Source organism: Venturia canescens, chromosome 8 (genome assembly GCF_019457755.1).
Source record: "Venturia canescens isolate UGA chromosome 8, ASM1945775v1, whole genome shotgun sequence".
NCBI classification, from domain to species: Eukaryota; Metazoa; Arthropoda; class Insecta; order Hymenoptera; family Ichneumonidae; genus Venturia; species Venturia canescens.
This window is the reverse complement of record NC_057428.1, coordinates 20,689,553-20,707,790: the sequence shown is the minus strand read 5'-3', so window position 1 is coordinate 20,707,790 and position 18,238 is coordinate 20,689,553. Positions and strand designations below refer to the sequence as shown.

Below are 18,238 nucleotides of genomic sequence, written 5' to 3'. Positions count from 1 at the left end.
GTCGCCAGATCGGTCTCGAGCTCAAAATAGCCAGCTTTGATTTCCCTCAATTTATAAACCGAAAAGGGCTGTTTTCATAAAACGTCAAACTTTGATATTTTCTGTTCGCTTCCACCTCGCATTTCTCTTTATTTCTCGGTGCGTTTCACCGCCTTTTTTTTTATAACTTCGAGATATTCGTGTCTCTGATGCGGAAAAATAAGAAACGATAAGCATAAAATGGAATTTTAAAAATACAATGATAAAGTCTTGAGACTCGCGTCTAAGTTTTTTTGTGTTTTCATTATTTTTTTCTTTTCGTTATTTTTATTTACCTTACGAAGTATACTAGTCCTAGATACTTTGTTACATAGGTAAATCATTGATCGGTCTTTGTCGTCGCACTTGCCCGACATTTCCAGTGTTTTTTCGTATGCGTCGTTTTTTTTTTCCTTATGTTTCGTTTTCCGAGGGATACAATTATAAAAAAGGTGGGCAATGGGCTATGAGTGGAGGAAGGACGAGGAGGAGGAGGAGGCTCGGCCACAAAATCGAAGAGATTGAGGGCTGGCTCTTTTGCTTAAATCGATTTTTTTAATCAAGGACACGGGATATGAGCGAATGGAAAATAATGATGAGGAAAGGATTAATTTATTTACAGGAATCATTGTTTGTTGCGATCACGGCTTTTGAGGCTGTCACCGCTTGCCCCACCGAGCTCGTACTCTTCAGCCCGCTCTCGTTCTCACTCTTGTATTTCTTCGCTGACGTCGGCTGATTCTCCTGGCCCTCTTGCTCCCGCGTCATTAGCCTCGGTATTCGTTTGTTTCTCAAATATGATAATGTACCGCTCGGTGTTCTGTAATGAGGAGCCCACAAATTAAATTCACCAGTCAATCAATTTTTCTTGTTTCGTCTCTAAAATGTCATTGATACTCGAAATATTCAAGTTTCTGAGTTTACAACATTTGACGCTTTCGCAGGTTTTTAATGACAATTTCAATTTTTCATCTTGAACGAATTTATCATTATTCTGAATTCGCATGCTTTTTCGTGACAGAAGAAAAGCTTGCTTCGCGTGTTTTGTTCGTAAATCAGCTTTGTTTGGCATGTGTTTTGATGAAAGTATTATTTATGAGGAATAAAGCATAACGAAATATATTGAATTACTTGGGTTTAGAATCGAATAAAGATTCCTGCGAGCTATCTCCAGACGAAACGCTGCTGCTGGACGATTGTGGACTCATAATTTGATAAACGGTTGTTGTTTTGGTGATGATTTCCGACTTTTCACCGATGCTTTCGGTCGTAGTCAATACGCTGCTGGTGCTCAGAGCGACTATTCTTGTTTTATCGTCAGCGCTGATCGACTGCGACTGCGACGGATTGCTTATGCTCTGCGTTGATTTTTTCTTCGCTTCAATCTCGCTCTTCGGTGTCTTCGATTCGGGAGGAGTTTCTGGTTTTGGCCTGAGTTTCCCGTCATGCGTTGGAAATTGTACAACCGGGAGAGTTATCGTTTTATCGCCTTTCGTTTGATTCATCAACCTGACGAGTAATTTTGCCAATTCTTCGCGCTTTCTCGTAACTACGATCTCCTCGAACCAAGTTTTCAACGTTTTTATTGGCAGCGTGTAATTTTTTATTGGATCCTGCGATTAAAAAAACACAATTTCGTTAATCAAGAAAGTTTTTTGCTCATAATTTTCACGTTTTTTTTTTCGAAAAATGTAGCTTAACCAGGAAACGAAGAGTTTAAACTTGCCTGGAAAAAACTCTCGACGTATTGCAACAAGTAAAGACCACAATCCGTGAAGTTCGATTGCTGCGGAACTTTTGGCGATGAGCCCTTGATCGTGTCCTTTGAAAAGACTTTTTCCGTACCTACTTTTGCAACGTGCTCGCAACTTAAATAATCGCGGAGGGTCGCGACGACCCGCGATCTACTAGCACCGGCCAGCGAATCGAATATCAGTATACAAGGTCTGAAAAATACCGATCAAACGTTATTTAAGCATCATTTTTTATCTGTCGTAAGAAAGGGAATCGATAAGAACGCTCACATCTTCACAGTAGCTTTTTGATATAATTCTGCACTCGTTGGTGTGGGGAGATTTTGTGGCGGTTTTGCAGTATTTTCGTCCTGATTTTCCGTTTCCTCCTGAATATATAAAAAAATCAAAATTATTATTTGTAACGCAGCAAATGAAGGAAAGAAGAATGAAAAAATAAAAGAAAAATCTCACATCTTCGTCACTGTCCATTTCCATTTCCTCGTCATCGCCCTCGGCTTCGTCTCTTTCGGATCCCTCGTCCATCTGATCGATCGTTATCGTTGTGGTGACCGGAGTGATGGTCGTGTTGCCGATCGTCACGGCTTGAACTTTCATTTCTTTCGATTTTTTGTTCTTCTGGATTTTTTGTGCGCTTTTTTCTTTTGGTGGTTGTGGCGCCGCTATCACTTTACCGACGAGGCCGGGATAACAAATTATCGCTAGGAACCAATGAGCGCTGAGGGCAGAAAAACGAACGTTTCAATAATTGACTGAATTTAAAGCGAGTAAACATGGAAAAGTTGAAGTTCTTTTTTTACTCACTGCTCATTGATCGGTATGATGACGAAATCCTTTTCGAAAATATTCACGTTCTTCGTCCATTTCTGAACCCTCGCGTGTCTACGTGCGGCCGGAGTTAGAGCGGGCGAACTTTCACCAACTTGGGCGTGGGGACTCGTCAAACGTTTGTAAAAGTATGAACTAAACACGTGGGTACGATTGTGATCCGCTTCGGACAGCACCTCCAGAGTTAAATATCTCAGATAAAAATCTATGATCGCGTCATTTAAGAATTGGTCTTCTCCAAGACAAACATAGTCCTCCGTATTTATCGCTATTCCTCCTTTCGACGGCGGAGGTGGATACACTGTCATTCTGTTGATTTCGTTGAAATTAGATAAATTTTTTAAATGATTTTTGTCCTGACGCATCTAGCGATTTATCATAAATTACAGAGTAGTGTAATCGAGCTCTTTGCTCTCCTAAAAATATTCTTTGAGCTACGCACATTTGATATTGTTGCGCACCAGATCCATTAACGCCCGGAGTTGTCGAATTTGTCAATTGATTCGGTTTCTTGATTAAATTTCCCAGAGCCGGATTGGTGGCCTGTGAAGATGAAACGAGAATGCAAAGTATCCGTATATTGTTACATTTTTCGAGGAAACAGGCAATTCCAACTTACGTCTTTCGGAGAACAACGAACGAGAATATCGTTGGCTTCTTTAGGTGTTAGCTCAACCAACAAATCGTCCGGCATGAATAAACCCTTCAAAATAATCTTTGCTTCCGGTTCGAGGATTTCCGGCAATAGTGTTATTCGTTTATGAGTGTTATCTGCGCAAAAACGAAAACAAAGTTTTTTTCTAACCAATATCAACAAAGAATGTCAACTTTTAAGGTCATTAAACATCTTCGGCTTTACCTCGACCGGCGGGATCGTAATATGGACCTTTGGGATCTTGCATTCCAAGAACTTCTCGAATCGCCGCAGCGGAACTCGTCGACGTGTAGAAAAACAGCACCGGCATCATTTTGCCAAAGTGTATCAACACTTTAACGATCTCTTTGTATTTTATTTCGAGATTGACGAAACTGTTCTCTGTGAATGGAGCAATAGAAATTAATGCATAAACGCGAGCTCGAGTCGGTGAATATTTCATTCGTAAATGAAATAAAAAATTTACCGTCTTCCAACAATGGCACGGCCAACCTTACTCCACTCTGCGAAATAGTGATTCCCTCTCTTGGAACATATTTGTACGATCCTATCCTAACTGTACGGCAAATCAAAGAAGTCTGAGGTTTCTGACCCGAACCATCCTCCATGCTGTCATCTTCTCTGCCTCCACCTTAAACAAAAAGCCATAAAATCATTAGATGAATAAAAAAAAAAAAAAAAAAACTCAAATTTATTTTGCGGAAAGAATTTTCCCGATTTTTTTTTCTTCAATTTTCATCAATTTTACCTTTCACTCCTCCCTCAGAGTCTACTGTACAATCTGTCGAAGTGCTCGACGAACTGTTGGTGATAACTGGCTCTTTTTCCAATATGGTGTCCATATCGTCGATCGCGTTCGTTCCACAGCCTGATAAAGTCGAAACGCTGCTCATGTTCGAATCGCATTTTCTCGCCTTTTCGTCACCGTCTTCCTCGTCCGATGAAATGGTCAGACACTCTAGAAACCCGAAAGATAAATTAACGGTTTTTCGACCATAGAGTTCTCATTCGATTCGATCGAGTTTCAATGGAGTGCTTGAATTACACATCATTTAATGCCGAGGAAAATGTTCTCTGATAATTTCGTAATTTTATTTATTTTACCTGGTTCTTTGACTGGCCGCGTTTTCGCCACAGGCCGACGTCCTCCCCTCGCAGCTGGTTTTTTACCTCTCGACGACTCCACTTTCGACGAAGAAGCTTCACGTTTCAACGAGGCGTGTTGCTCATGTGCTTTTTTATAAAAATTCTAACCGAGAAAAACATTGGTCAATCGATAGATAATATAAACTATTGAGTTGAAGAATCGAAATAAACTATCTTACGTCGATCGACATCATCGTCTCCTTCTTATTTGCCTGCGTGTCCGGAGTCATCGGTATTGATTTAACATTGTCCGGTAATATCCTCTTACACCGAGAACAGCGATGAAAATCGGGCGAACTTATACCGCAATTCGGACACACTGCGAGTTTACCATCCACGAACTTAGGCTCCTATGAAGAATAGCAAATTTTCTGCGTTATTTTGTTAAAAGCTTATTTTTTGTGTACGCTGTAAACTCTTACCTCATTCGGCGTAACCGAGGAATTACTGTTCTCATCGGCGATTCTAAAAAAAGTTTCATCACGTTATTTCGATGTTGTTTCAAATGATATTAGTTTTTTTCTTTCTGTGGAAATGACAAACTTACGCGAAATTGGGAGAGGTACTATCCGGCGATGCAACTGAATTTTCTTGAAGCGTTTCACCTTCGCCGGAGTCATTGGAATCCTGACAATTTGGAGCCATGTGGGCACCGCCTTCGACTATGTAATTTATTCCGAGAATGCGATCCGAAACAAGGGAAACGCATGTCATTTCGCCGAAGGAAATATTGGCCTGAAAATGAAGAAGAAAATTGATATAAATTGAGGGCATGGTTCAACGAGAGGCGAATTGTTCAGTAAAAAGATCAAACTTTGGAATGTCGATCTCTAACCTGTTCCAAAAGATCCTGAACAGTGCAGGGTTCATTTGGTATATCAAAAGTGATGAGTCTCTGTTCTCCATTTTGCAAAACAACAAGCATTTTTACAGTGTTGCCAGCGATTTGACTCTGTACGATAGTTTCGTGTGGACTATCGATGACTTTCTGTAAAAAAGCGAAACTGGAGGATCCATCGTTATCATCGTTCGGTTGTTCTTGTTCGTGATTGTTGGGGTTGTCCGAATCGACGGTACACTCGGACGTAATACTGTCGATTTCCATTTTCTCATCGCTTTCGGAGGCGTTTCCGGAGGCTGAACTCGTGTTTGTTGATTGAGCAGTCTCTCTTTGGTATTTTTGTGGGGATGAGGGTGTTTGTTTTTTGACGATTTCAATTTTATGGCGGGAATCTTGAAGGAGTGATTGTTGCGGAGTTTTGGTCGTTGCGCGACGCTGTTGTTGTTGTTGTTGTTGTTGTGGTTGTTGTTGATTTAGGTTTGGCGAAGCACCGAGTCGATGTCGGGTGCAACCGAGGGAAGATTTTTCACCGGGTGTTTGTGTATTTGCTCGTTGATTAAGAGTCGCTGGATTCGTAGTAGCCATCGGTCGTTGTGAGATTGGAGTCGTTTGGTGCACAGACCTCGTAGGAACACCGTGCAACGGCGGACGTGCTGTCGGCGTTGGCACGGTTGGCGAATTAGGCACGTTCAAAGCTTGCAGTCCCGGAGTCGGCATGACTTTTTGTAATTTCGCTTGTTTTATTCTCTCGCTCAACGAATCCATCGCGGGATAATGCGCGGCTGAAAGATTCTTCATAACTTGGGCCGGTGAGTTTAACGAGTTTTTCGGATTGTCAGGGTTTCGAGACATAATTCCACTCCTCACGGGTGTCGTGCCTCGGGAATTCATGTTTTGCACTGGAGCGCCCGTCGAACCGAAACCTTTTCCTCGAATACTCGCGCTCGAACTATTGTTTACTCCACTAGTTCGATTGTTCGTCAAATTCGAATTCGCACGTTCCACACCGGGCGAATCTGTCGATGACCCTTGAACTCCTCCCGTACTCTGCGCCAATTGAGGCTTCGTTAAACTTTTTGAACGCTGCTGTCCCACTATTCCCTTCACTACAGGGTTCGAATCGACTCCTGGCAATGACTGTCGCGGTGGTCCACCCCCGGTCACGCAACCTCGCCCTTTGTTTCTATACAATCTGGGAGCTGCTTTCTTCTCCGATGGTCCCGGACCGACGTATTGTGCTACTGGAGTGCCCGAAAATTGTTCCTGAACCTGGGGCTGTGTACCAACAACAATAAGGAATATCAGATTTTTTTCCGCGTCAAGATGGCTCCCTTTTTGTTGGCAGCACAATTGAATGATTTAAACTTACCGCCGGTGCAATTCTCTGCTGGGGATTTCTCACCGCAGGAGCCAATTTAACAGCGGCAGTTGTAGGCTTTACTGTTCCTTCGTAATTAATATTATTTTCCGGCATACTTATCCACTGTATTTGTTGGTGCTGTTGTTGCGGCTCGTGAATATTATTTAGAGGTAATTTCGTACCTGCGATCACGTATTGATTTCCTGCAGTTACGATTATCAATTTTCTATAGTTTTCGTGATATTCGACATGGTTTAACAAAAACAAAAATCTCACAATTCAAATGACAAGGAGCGAGATACAGCTTTTCTTGAAAATTATCATTCTTACCTCTTTCATCAACGATATTCACGATACCTTCAGTTGACACATTCGCGTGTACAACGTCGGCCTTTAGACTGCTCTGTTGCAAATCGTTTCTAGTGTTGATTATGTAAACGTTTTGCCTGAAACGAAACAAACATATTTTTCAACGTTTATATCGTCTAGAAATCGTCATAAAATCGAGCTACACTGTTTAGCAAATTAAAACAAAAACACATCGTTATTAAGTCTAACGCAAGTATTGTTTCGTATTCAAAGTAATTTTCATCAGAGATCACCAACTTGGATTATTTTCAAATTTTTAATTGATTTGCCTCAGAAAAATTGGCATCCATAAACTTAACAAGTTTCGGTTATCTCTGACTTGCAAAAGAGATAAAAAATAATGAATTAAACGAAAAAGTCTGACAGAGAGTTTCTGGGGAAATTAAAAATCAAAGAACTCGGCTGAGTATTTTCTTTATTTCCTTCTCAAGTTTATTGACAAAAAATTGTACATATCTCACGAATCTCTTGTCATAACTAATTACTCTTAAATAGCTTTTAAATGGAATTCAAAAAACAAAGATATTGATAATGTATCAACAATAACAATTAACGACACTTAAGTATTTGAAAAATAAAAAAAAATGTGTAATCTTGAATGTTTTTGTTTTTTTTCATGCTCATGTTGATTTACCGTTGATCAATTGGTACACCCGTCAGCTGGCCTCCGACGATCGCTCTCTGGGGTATGAAACTGCCTTCATTATGCGCCAGTCCGGTGGTGTAAGTCAAATATTGTTGGCCACCGTTTGTACAATTGTTTATATCTTCGACTACCAGTTGAATGCTCTGTCCATCACAAATCTGCTGAACATCCTCGACCATAATAGGAACACTGGTGCCAGTCACAAGATTGTAGTACTGGGCCATATTATTGTATGGCTCAATAACCCAAACAAAAAAAAAACACCTGATCCTCTTTCGTCTACCCCTTTCTTTCTTGTTCTCTTTCAACTTATTTATTAATTCGCTTCTCTTCACGGAACGTCTTCAATTTGCATCATTTTGTTGCCCAAAACACGAGCACTAGAGTCACGTCATTTTTTTTTACCTGAAGGAGAAACATTTCTGTCAAATAATTCCATTTTCTTGTCCATGTTCTTTTTTGCCATTGAATTTTGACCCATGGTTGTCCAAATTTTGGACACAGTCTTTCAAAATTCTTGGAATTCCATTTTCTATCTATTCTAAGCTTTCGTAAGAATTGCTCGATCACGGCCTTTTTCTTTTATCACACGATCTATCAATTCCGAGTATCAACCATTTAAAAATGCATTGCTCTAAAAGCCCTTGATCCAAAACATTATAATGACGAAATGAGGCATAATATTTGAATGAGAGTTTTCAAAGGAGTCTTGCACTAAGGCAAAATTTTAACAATGAAATGTTGAAGTCAACAAGTGTTTTACCTTTTTCAATGTATTTTACGTGCAAACGTGATAATTTCGATAACTGAAATTGAATAAATGAAAGCGTAATTGGGGAAAAGCGATTTCTGCCGAATCATATGATTTCAAAAAAATTCAATCTCGCAAAGATAACCTCGTGAAAAGTGTTGAAGTACGACGCGAAATAAAAATTACGAAATATAAAATTCGGTGTATCCAAAGAAAGAGAGAAGAAGAGAGTAGTGTGAAACACGGGACACGTACACAGCGAAACACGCACACAAGAACACACATACACAAATGTTATAGATTATTCGGTACATCGTGAAGCATGCGACGAATCGATGATAGACCGAAAGCATCTCTTCGACGTTTTTTCGTTGCGTTCAATCCGTTCAATGAACGAATGATAACCTCTCTAAGGGAGGCATTTTTTTGAAAGCACGCACGCTATTGTTAACCGTCGGTGGGAATAATCGAAATGTGTTTTTTTTTTCCTCAAAAGTTAGGCTCTTACTTCGAGACGCTTTCTGGACCTACGCGGGATGCCATACTTACGTGTGGGTGCCGTGAAAAACTTGGCCTGAGAAGTCTATGAGATTCTCTCAACACACTTGTTCCTTTCTTCCTGTATCTTTCGTTTTCTCTTCCTTAAGAGTTATTTCACACTCTTCCTTTCGTTCACGCGTTTCGACACGGCAGCCTTTTGTCGGTCGTCGAAAAGTCTTTTAAGAAAAACGAAAGTTTCACAAAAGGCCAGAAGGACCACGATTTAAAAACACGATTGTCCACGTTTTAATAACGAGTACGATTCTCACCGCCTCTACCTATTCCTAGCCTGCTTTCATCATTTTTTTCTTAACATTCGAATGAATACTACTGTCGTACAACAACCGCAATTCGCCATTTTACACAATTTACTACCACCCATATCATCCACCGACACTTATATTACCTCACGCTTTTACATATACGTATGAATATAGGTTATGTGTGTGTACGGAGCGGAGAACGGACGGTCGCTTTTATTACTTTAACCGACATTCTTCCAGTATTCTCTCCAATCAACATCCTAGATTCAGGGGAAAAGACCAATTGAAAAAATTCGCGGGATCGAATCTTTCGGCAACACATATTTGCGACCGCCGCCAAGCGGAATTTCACAAAAGCTCACTTCCGTTTGTTGCCGTCGAATGCCCGCGAGTTTTACAATTGTCTTATTGATTCATTTTTAATAATATTTCATGATTCTTCAGTATTCTTGCAATAATAAACAACGAAAATGATTATTTAACTTTCGTCAGTTGGAACGTTTGCGTTACGTTAAATCACTTCTTGCTTTATAACACGAAAAAATCAATAGGTGATGCACATGATTATTTTCAAAATTTTCTCAAACACGTGTTAATTCCTCCCGATAATGGAGGAATTGAGTGGAAAAAAAATATGGCGTTTTTTCTTCTCACTCCATCCCGTCAGTCACCGCCAGTACTGAACGAGATTATTAATCAGTTAAAACTCGATCGAAAATAAGCGAAATGATGGGTTTAGCAATGATTATGAGATCGAGTTGATTCGTTCGAATTTATTTTTGATATACCTTTCGATCCACATGTGTCAGAATAAGTGTCAGAATTCAACGTCACGACCACCACATGAAAATAAACATAATTTCCAAATGCTCATGAAAACGCATCGTAACAATTACACCGTACGGTGCAACACGCCTTGTGTTTGACTCTTTAAAAAAAGACATGTGCTTCGAGATCTCATCGTTAACGCTACATTTTTTATCTAGTTGTCCCCATATACGCGAATCTACTGATCGTTTTCACCATAAAATAAAGTACGTGCAACGAGTTTTTGATTCTTGAAGAACGAACAGCAAATCGTAAGTTTTTAATTCGTATATCAAAATCTTTGCCTTAACCTTATTCTACCTTAGTGCCGCGTGTGTGCACGAAAAAAATATTTCACAACTATTGATTGTGAACATATGTATTAATTATAAATAGAGATTAAATTATTCACCTCAGACTCGAATCTGCATTTATTTATATACATCTCGTTACTTTACTCGCTATAATTAGAAGGATCTTTTACAGGTTATGGTGGCAATTAAAGGCTATTTTTTTTTTTTATACGACACTTCCTCGGAGTTGCTATTTATGAAACGCGCATTAGAACACTATGCACGCAAATTTTTCACTTCGAAATCGAAAAGATTCATTCCATGGTTTAATATTCGTTTCGACGCAATTCGAATTGTTAATTTGTAATTACTTTAGGAACCATATGTCAGGAGATTTTGATTTTTGACTAATTACAATAAAGGAAATTTGGTTTACTGATTCATAATTCAATGATGAGGCGATCGATGGACTACTTGTGATGGAAAAACAATTGAAAACGTTGTTAGAATTGATCTTTGAAAACATATACTAGATATTTGTTTGAAAATATTTTAGAATTTTTACAGGATCAGAATAACTGAAGAATTATTACTAGAGATTTTCCAATTTAATTTATGTAAAATCAATAGCAGTTTGGAATGAAACCGAATATTGAACCTAAAATTTGTTTTGTATTCTTCTCAGATGTCTGTTGTATCGTCTCGGTCGAGTAGCATAGCCTCGATCCTCAAAGGACCTGGCGTCAGAAATAAACTCATTGCTCAACAAAAAAGTGTGAATTTTAAACTTCCAAAAAATCTCAAGTCCATATTGCTGGATTATGAAAATGGTTGTAATCGAAGAGTCTACGAGGAACTCGTCTGCATTTTGAGGGATGCTAATATAAAGGTAATAAATTTAGCATCCAGTCATAACATGAATGAACTAGTCAATTATTAAACTTTTTTGTTTAACTGATCGGTAATACATTTGACATTTCATTTATCAGGACAGCGAGCTTGTGGAATTGATAGTTGAGGTTCGACAATGTATTTCCTTGCTTGGCCCAGCTCACAAACTTTTTGTCCAAGCGTTATTGAACATAAATTGGACGAGTAGATCGTCCGAGGCAACGACAGCCTACAAAGGACTTCTAGAGGATCTTGTTTGCCTCCACATTTATCACTGCAAACTTGTCATGAACAAATTGATTTGTCAATTTAAACCTAGTACGTCATAGTTTTTACTCCATGATTTTGAAATTTATCATTATTACTATTTAGCGTTGTGTATAATTAGATATCAAAGATTTAGTTGATAAAGATCTGAAATTATCATTCCAGTTTCTGATGAAGCAACCGAGTGGGAAAATGGGAAACCGAGACAAGAGGATTCTGAGAGGTTTGCTCAAGTTCACGATGTCCTTCACAGACTTCTCAAGATCGTGCCCATGTAATTAATTTTGCTAATTCAATGAATCGCATGTTTCTATTTGAACGCATACATTTTTTAACTCCACGCTTATTTGTTCAGGTGTAGCCCTCTGCTTTTACAATCTCTCACCTCGAGGTATCCTTATCACAAAAGCAGCACCCACGTACAGGAAATTTACGTTCATTCATTGCTGCAAGTGTTGGAATATGCACCGCAGTTTAGATCCGATATTTTATCATTGATTATTAACAGGTAAATTATTGATGATACTTTTTAGCTTTGTAGATATTGGATAAAAGACAAGAAAAAGTTGAAATTGGATTTTCATTCCACATTATTTCAATTTGAACTCCATAAAGTATAATGAAATTTTTTACTTCCCAGACTAATCATTTTGGACGTGAACGCACCTCGATCCGATATCGAAGATTATGATAACGAAGACATGGAAGAGGATGACGGAGGTGGTGAAGTATTCAAAATCGACGCGTTACAGGAAGAAGAAAATAAGCCAACAGTCAAAGCCTCGTCGCAGCATCTGCTGGCTCATACATTGGACGTCTGTATGGAAAAGCTTTTGGAATATGTTTACAACGTTTGTCATCCGAACGGGGAGCTCAATATGGAATCCTCAAAAAGTCTTTATTTCGATTTACTACAAGTTTTTGAAACAGCGATATTACCAACTTGGGCCAGTCATCATGTGCAATTTGTAATGTTCTACATCTGCAGTTTCAAGCCAAGCATTGCAGAAGCTTTCCTCAATTGGCTTTGGCTCAAAGTTTCTAATCCGAATGTCGCCCCCGTTATTAGACAATCCGCCGTCGCTTACATCGCGAGTCTTCTCGCACGTGCCAATTTTATTCCCATAAGGTAGAGAAAAACAAGTGAATCCAAATTCAACGGGTAATTGGAAGATCGATCTTTTTTATAAACATTTTTGTTCTATTTTCGTTGCAGCGTTTTAACGAGGATACTCCACGAGATGGCAACTTGGACTCACAGCTACATCGCGTCTCAAGACAGCTTAGAATGTGCAAACAGCGATGTCAGAGTCCACACAGTTTTTTACGCGATTTGTCAAGCCCTTTTCTACATAATCGCATTCAGGCATAAGGATCTGGTCGATTCGAAAAAAAGTTTGTTCCATTGAAATATACTTGATAATCTAATTTCAAAGCACTTGAAAATAAAAACAACCAAATGTTGCTTGTGTGCCCGAAATTATGTAAAATACAAAAATAATTATTGTTTTTTCTACTTCCAGATTTACTGTTCCTTCAAGGCTTAAATCTCACGAAAATCGTAACCTGTCGACTGAACCCATTGAGAGTGTGTTTGCCAGTGGTTGTACAACATTTTGCAACAGTGACTCGCGCTTATCAATTGGCCTATTGTTACACAGTGATCGAACACAATTCACGGAGCAATCTTCCAGTTCTGCAGACAAGCACGCGTTTCGCAACTTGGCTCGATACATTCTTTCCCTTCGATCCGTACGTTCTTGAACGTAGCGAACATCGAATATCACCGATATATCTCCATTATCAGGGCAACGTTTTATCGAATTTGTCGGACGGCGGATGCTTGAGTTCTAAGGAAGAGACTGACGAGGATGATTTTATGGACACGTCGTTTCCTCAACGGCATCAAGAATCCGTCAATCACACGCACAAATTTTGTTACAGCACTTCGCCTGGATTTTTACATTAATAAATTAATGGGTGTTGGTAGAATAAAATATGAACGGATTAAGAAGAAGGGAGAGAAAAATATTATTTATCGTGTAAAGAGAAAATGCTCGTACGGTGCAATTCTTTTCAAACGGCTTTCGATCAGAGTATTTTTTCCTTTGTTATTCGTAGTAAACTTTGCGTGGATCGGGTCGTAAAATAGACTGGATTTTTCTTCGTTTTCGTATATCATGCGTGCTGGATATCTGCACTTGTGAATTTATATGATCGATAATTCGTTATCGCAAATCTCTATTTATTATTCGTTATATCGAAACGATTTATTAAAAACTATTCATCCTATTCATAATTACCTGGATTCTTTTTTTATTGTCATTATTTTCAGTCGTCAAAAATTCTCAATAAATCATTCGCCTGCATTCTTTGGTGGAGGGTCATCGTTTGCTCTTCCAATGTCGTTCCAAGCTCTTCTTCGTTTGGGAACAGTACACAAATTGCACTGACTGCGCAAAATGCCACCCAGTAAGTTGCCTGAATGAGAAATAAAACATTTTTCGAAAACACCGATTTTGATGAAACAATTAATTTAACATGTTTTTACCTTAATTCCAGTCGACAAATTCATCCAAGATTTTCCATCACTTTCAATCTTCGATTTACAAACCAGACAATCTTTTGTTTCACCGTTTGATATGGGAAACAATTTTACTATTTTTTCTAATTGAAATTTCGTGTAATCCATTTCTGGAAAATAATTTTTCCAAAATACATGACGTTTGATTTCCATGATAATTTGGTTGATTTATAAAATAGAAATATTCGGAATATGACAGGTATCTCGAGTGCAAAGCCTCCACGAAGGCGCTCGTTATGGGAATACGAAATTAATTGTCGCACCGCAATGCGTTTGTCGATTACGAATTTTATTTTAAAAAATCGAACCATGTAAATAACACAACAAAAAGTCAGAAATTCAAAATCAGTTGGTCAAGTTTAATGGAGTCGGGGAAGAGTCGCAAAGAGTCGAGTCAAGTCGTAAAATCGGAAAGTGGCGCCGCCGGTAGAAGTTTTTCAAAACTACTCGTTGATAAACAATGTTTCCATGTGTTCGCACTTTAGTCACGTTTTATAATTTTCGACGACAGGTTTTGACGATTCAAACAAGTAATAATAACGTCAAAGTAAAAAAAAACCTAATTTACATTATTTGTTAAATGTTGAAGTGATTTTTCAATAACCGAAAATGCCTCCGACGTGTTCAACCAATTGTGGCAAGAGCGCAATACTCAAAGTACAGGAATCCGTTTATATTGTGTGGAATTTAATTTAAAAACATTCCATTTTTGAAAAATTAAATTGTAGTCTCAATTTCCAAATTATTTTGCAGCGTCCAAAAACCGGAGATGCTCTATGCAAAGAATGTTTTTTTTGGGCCTTCGAGACAGAGATTCACAATACAATCGTAAATGGCAAATTATTTACACGTGGTAATAAAGTTGCGATCGGTGCATCAGGCGGAAAAGACTCGACTGTTCTGGCTTACGTGTTAAAACTATTGAACGAAAGATACGACTACGGATTGAGCCTTTTCCTTCTTTCGATAGACGAAGGAATCACAGGTGACTCACCTTGGGTTGATGTCGCTGCTCGTTGCAGTTTCTATTATTTATCGAATTCAATGGAAACCATTGATATACTACATCAACAGTCTATTAACAATCTTTGATTACTTGCAGGCTACAGAGACGACAGTTTGGACACAGTCAAGCGAAACAGAGACGACTATCAAATGCCCCTTAAAATTTTGTCTTACAAAGATCTTTACGGTTGGACGATGGACGCTATCGTTGATCAGGTGAAAAGAGAGATTAACTGATAAAAAAGGACCTGCAAATGACTATTTTGTAACCCACAGATAATGATATGACATTGTTTCAGATAGGGCGCAAAAACAATTGCACTTTTTGTGGTGTATTTCGTCGACAAGCTCTTGACCGAGGTGCGGCTCTGTTGGGGGTTGATTGTATAGCAACTGGACACAATGCAGATGACATAGCTGAAACTGTTTTAATGAATATTTTGAGAGGAGACATTGCTAGGCTGCAGCGATGCACCTCGATAATAACGGTATAAATTTTTTTTAATTCGTTTTTTATGATTATTTTGCCTGGATTTGTTTAACGAGATGTTGGGATTTTCAGTCTGGCCAGGACACAATAATGCGATGCAAACCATTGAAATACACGTACGAAAAGGAGATTGTCATGTACGCGTATTTCAAAAAACTTGTTTATTTCTCGACCGAGTGCGTTTTTGCGCCAAACGCTTATAGAGGGCACGCAAGAACGTTTTTGAAGGATCTTGAAAAAGTTCAACCCTCCTCGATCATCGACATCATTCATTCAGGTAAGAAAGTCGACAGATCTTCTTCCACTACTTTTTGTGGCTATTGAATGAGAATCGAAAACGTCCCAACAGGTGAACGACTAGAGATAAAAGAAAGTGTGAAAATGCCGGAACGAAGGAATTGCAAAAGGTGTGGTTTTGTATCGAGTCAAGAAATTTGCAAAGCTTGCATCTTGCTAGAAGGCTTAAATCGTGGTATGCCGAAACTTGGTATTGGCAAATCTGGGAAAGCATTGCAAATCGTGAATGCGAATAATCGTGTAGGCAAATTATCGAGGGATAAAAATATTTTGGATATAGCACTTTGATTGTAAATATAGATCTAATAATGTAATTACAAATTGATCGATTTACTGTTATGTACAGTACTGAAAGAAAAATTTACAATGTGAACAGCATCTCGAGATAATAAACTTTATATTTGTAACAGCACATTGTTTTTCCAGCCCATGAGTCGTCCCCACAGAAATGAGGGTTGCCTACGAATTTATCTTCCAACAAACCGACGGTGTAGCGTCAAAATTTGTTCCCTCGAAGTTCACATCGGCATAAAATAAAATTTCCTTTCCATTAGCCTACGAAGTATCGTTACGACTCTGCCGTAAAAATGTGACGTAACCAGCCGGTGTTACAAATCGCTGATGTTGCGAAAAAGTCTCGTTAGGCTATGTAGGCAGCATTTTTTTGTGCTATTGGGGCTCTGCATACAGGACAATCGGAAGTGATGTCGTCTGCACAATCCTCGCAAAGGCAAACGTGGCCGCATGGCAAGAGAATTATTTCTCTTGGATTTGTTCGACAAACGACGCATAATTGTTCCTCCCGAAGATCTTTCTCTCGCACTCTCCGTCTTCGGGTCCTTCGAGTCTCTTCCAACGCTTGTTGCAATTCATCAGCTAATCTTTGTTCCTCTCTGTCTTTCAAATAACGTCTTACGACTATTCCACCAATGAGTACTCCAATAGCGCCAAAAACGAGGCACAGCCATCTGACAATTGGTAAAGCAGCAATACAATCAATTGATCAACTTTGAACAATTATTCCAATAGATGCCATGAATATTGCAAATCGCTATATCACCTGTAAGTTTTACGCCTTTCATCCAATTTTCTAAGTAGCGATCCAACCGACATTGTCGTGAGGTAAAAAGGCGTGCCATCCGCCGGTGGCTGCAGGATTAAAGAATGCGGATTCGTTGAGTCTCTAGCAAGTTCACCAATTCCTGTGATCACAGTGTCTTCTCGAAGCATTTGTTCCGTCGACTGAAGACCTCTCTGGCGTACCCCTTGACCAATTGTTCAAATAAAACTCATTACAGTCTCTTACAAAATTTAATGAAACATTTTCTAGGAAACGACAGGAAAATATCGATACCAGTGAAGAATCCCCACAAGTAGTCCTTGATCGAAGGGACGCTTGGTGTGAATTCATCTTTTATGACATCCATATCTAGAATTTCAGCAGAAACTGCATCGTGGACCTCTACTTTGTATTGCCCTCTTCGCAGTGCAAAAGGCATGCTGTTGTAGATTTCCTGCATCGTGTTTTCCTGATCGGACCTGTGTTCCAAGCTCTTTTTTCAATCAATCATTTAAAACTCTACCAGGTGAAGCATTGAAAATTTGTACAGAATATTTGAAAAAACTAAAATACGAATATGTCACTACCAAAAGCCTGCTGTTGTCCTGGCAACAACGTGCTCTTTAACACTGAGCTTTTGGATGACTCCTGTAACCGCATCGTTGTTAATACTCCGGAAAGGTTTACCAAGAGGTGTAACCAGACCTCGGATAACAACGTAAGAGAGTTTTCCATCCGGATCGTAGTTTAAGCTTGAAAACAAATTGGGTCCAATGTCATGGTACTCTGCTCCCTAATTGTCCCAAAAAAGCTCTGAATTAATTTTTGAACAATCAATACAAGTCTAAAATACAATTATTCAAATGACTATGTATTACATAATGAATGCCTGACACATAACTAGTTATTTTCAATGACAGTCTCTAATTTCTTCAGTTTTAGGTTAACAATTCTAACCTCAATTATGTATGATATTAGAATTTAAAACGATAAAATTGTAAAATTAACCTTGATCGACGTAACAGCATTTTTGCAGTGATAATATTGTTTGAGGCAAATGCCAAAAATGATGCTGTCAATTCCGAGCGCTATTATCTCACCAAGATAATCCATTTTTTGTACGTTAGGTTATGTTTAGAAATTTGCAGTTGTAATTCACGACAAAGTTTCTTGTCATCCTGCCGCGAGTTTTATTATGACACAAAAATCTTTCAACAATACATTTTTGGGCTAATATTAATAAACAAATCGAATTTTTCTTTTTTTCAACACTTGACACTGAAAAGGTTCGATTTTTATGAATTTTCGCAATTTCGGTTCTCCATGGAACCTCTGAACACGAATCACTGATGTTTACCGGTGACGTCACGTGT

General features: G+C 38.8%; 4 protein-coding genes across 9 annotated transcripts; 2 read left to right on the top strand and 2 right to left on the bottom strand.

Annotated features, from left to right (window-relative positions):
• Positions 1-97: 97 nt before the first annotated feature.
• On the bottom strand, positions 98-9,288 carry LOC122414273 (uncharacterized). 6 transcript variants are annotated; one of them, XM_043425371.1, is made up of 20 exons: positions 8,918-9,286; positions 7,606-8,022; positions 6,933-7,048; positions 6,612-6,805; positions 5,237-6,517; positions 4,949-5,136; positions 4,824-4,866; positions 4,581-4,751; positions 4,360-4,504; positions 4,004-4,213; positions 3,722-3,886; positions 3,460-3,636; positions 3,220-3,371; positions 3,043-3,143; positions 2,577-2,909; positions 2,226-2,490; positions 2,043-2,140; positions 1,745-1,964; positions 1,150-1,631; positions 98-838 (listed from the first exon to the last, which is right to left on the bottom strand). In XM_043425371.1, exons 2-20 carry the CDS (start codon positions 7,839-7,841, stop codon positions 631-633), a joined length of 4,785 nt encoding a protein of 1,594 aa, XP_043281306.1. In that variant the 5' UTR covers positions 7,842-8,022; positions 8,918-9,286; the 3' UTR covers positions 98-630. The 6 variants fall into 6 exon arrangements, with proteins under 6 accessions (XP_043281306.1, XP_043281309.1, XP_043281310.1 ...); XM_043425374.1 differs by having other exon boundaries at positions 6,612-6,784; XM_043425375.1 differs by having other exon boundaries at positions 7,606-7,806.
• Positions 9,289-9,849: 561 nt separating this feature from the next.
• On the top strand, positions 9,850-13,728 carry Tif-IA (RNA polymerase I-specific transcription initiation factor RRN3 homolog Tif-IA). Its single transcript, XM_043426989.1, has 8 exons — positions 9,850-10,250; positions 10,957-11,160; positions 11,261-11,480; positions 11,595-11,703; positions 11,785-11,937; positions 12,070-12,558; positions 12,646-12,824; positions 12,953-13,728. The coding sequence occupies exons 2-8, from the start codon at positions 10,957-10,959 to the stop codon at positions 13,396-13,398; spliced, it is 1,800 nt and encodes a 599-aa protein (XP_043282924.1). The 5' UTR covers positions 9,850-10,250; the 3' UTR covers positions 13,399-13,728.
• A 718-nt stretch (positions 13,729-14,446) lies between these two features.
• On the top strand, positions 14,447-16,217 carry Ctu1 (Cytosolic thiouridylase subunit 1). The gene is made up of 6 exons (XM_043426995.1): positions 14,447-14,670; positions 14,767-14,998; positions 15,116-15,234; positions 15,318-15,506; positions 15,581-15,785; positions 15,858-16,217. Exons 1-6 carry the CDS (start codon positions 14,623-14,625, stop codon positions 16,091-16,093), a joined length of 1,029 nt encoding a protein of 342 aa, XP_043282930.1. The 5' UTR covers positions 14,447-14,622; the 3' UTR covers positions 16,094-16,217.
• Positions 16,089-18,208, bottom strand: Mul1 (Mitochondrial E3 ubiquitin protein ligase 1). Its single transcript, XM_043426994.1, has 5 exons — positions 17,874-18,208; positions 17,453-17,658; positions 17,160-17,344; positions 16,866-17,070; positions 16,089-16,773 (listed from the first exon to the last, which is right to left on the bottom strand). The coding sequence occupies exons 1-5, from the start codon at positions 17,976-17,978 to the stop codon at positions 16,446-16,448; spliced, it is 1,029 nt and encodes a 342-aa protein (XP_043282929.1). The 5' UTR covers positions 17,979-18,208; the 3' UTR covers positions 16,089-16,445.
• Positions 18,209-18,238: the final 30 nt, after the last annotated feature.

What these genes read in the sequence shown, in the direction of transcription:
- Ctu1 (XM_043426995.1), top strand. Translation starts at nt 14,623, where the DNA reads ATGCCTCCGACGTGTTCAACCAATTGTGGCAAGAGCGCAATACTCAAA. An exon ending in GCAAGAGCGCAATACTCAAA is followed by an intron (nt 14,671 to 14,766) that starts GTACAGGAATCC and finishes ATTATTTTGCAG; the next exon opens with CGTCCAAAAACCGGAGATGC. An exon ending in GATGCACCTCGATAATAACG is followed by an intron (nt 15,507 to 15,580) that starts GTATAAATTTTT and finishes TGGGATTTTCAG; the next exon opens with TCTGGCCAGGACACAATAAT.
- Mul1 (XM_043426994.1), bottom strand. Translation starts at nt 17,978, where the DNA reads ATGGATTATCTTGGTGAGATAATAGCGCTCGGAATTGACAGCATCATT. An exon ending in AGGACAACAGCAGGCTTTTG is followed by an intron (nt 17,345 to 17,452) that starts GTAGTGACATAT and finishes CTTGGAACACAG; the next exon opens with GTCCGATCAGGAAAACACGA. An exon ending in GAAAGGCGTAAAACTTACAG is followed by an intron (nt 16,774 to 16,865) that starts GTGATATAGCGA and finishes ACCAATTGTCAG; the next exon opens with ATGGCTGTGCCTCGTTTTTG.
- LOC122414273 (XM_043425371.1), bottom strand. Translation starts at nt 7,841, where the DNA reads ATGGCCCAGTACTACAATCTTGTGACTGGCACCAGTGTTCCTATTATG. An exon ending in ATCATACCGATCAATGAGCA is followed by an intron (nt 2,491 to 2,576) that starts GTGAGTAAAAAA and finishes TTCTGCCCTCAG; the next exon opens with CGCTCATTGGTTCCTAGCGA. An exon ending in TTATTCGATTCTAAACCCAA is followed by an intron (nt 839 to 1,149) that starts GTAATTCAATAT and finishes TCCTCATTACAG; the next exon opens with AACACCGAGCGGTACATTAT.
- Tif-IA (XM_043426989.1), top strand. Translation starts at nt 10,957, where the DNA reads ATGTCTGTTGTATCGTCTCGGTCGAGTAGCATAGCCTCGATCCTCAAA. An exon ending in GATTTGTCAATTTAAACCTA is followed by an intron (nt 11,481 to 11,594) that starts GTACGTCATAGT and finishes TTATCATTCCAG; the next exon opens with TTTCTGATGAAGCAACCGAG. An exon ending in CTTCTCAAGATCGTGCCCAT is followed by an intron (nt 11,704 to 11,784) that starts GTAATTAATTTT and finishes TTATTTGTTCAG; the next exon opens with GTGTAGCCCTCTGCTTTTAC.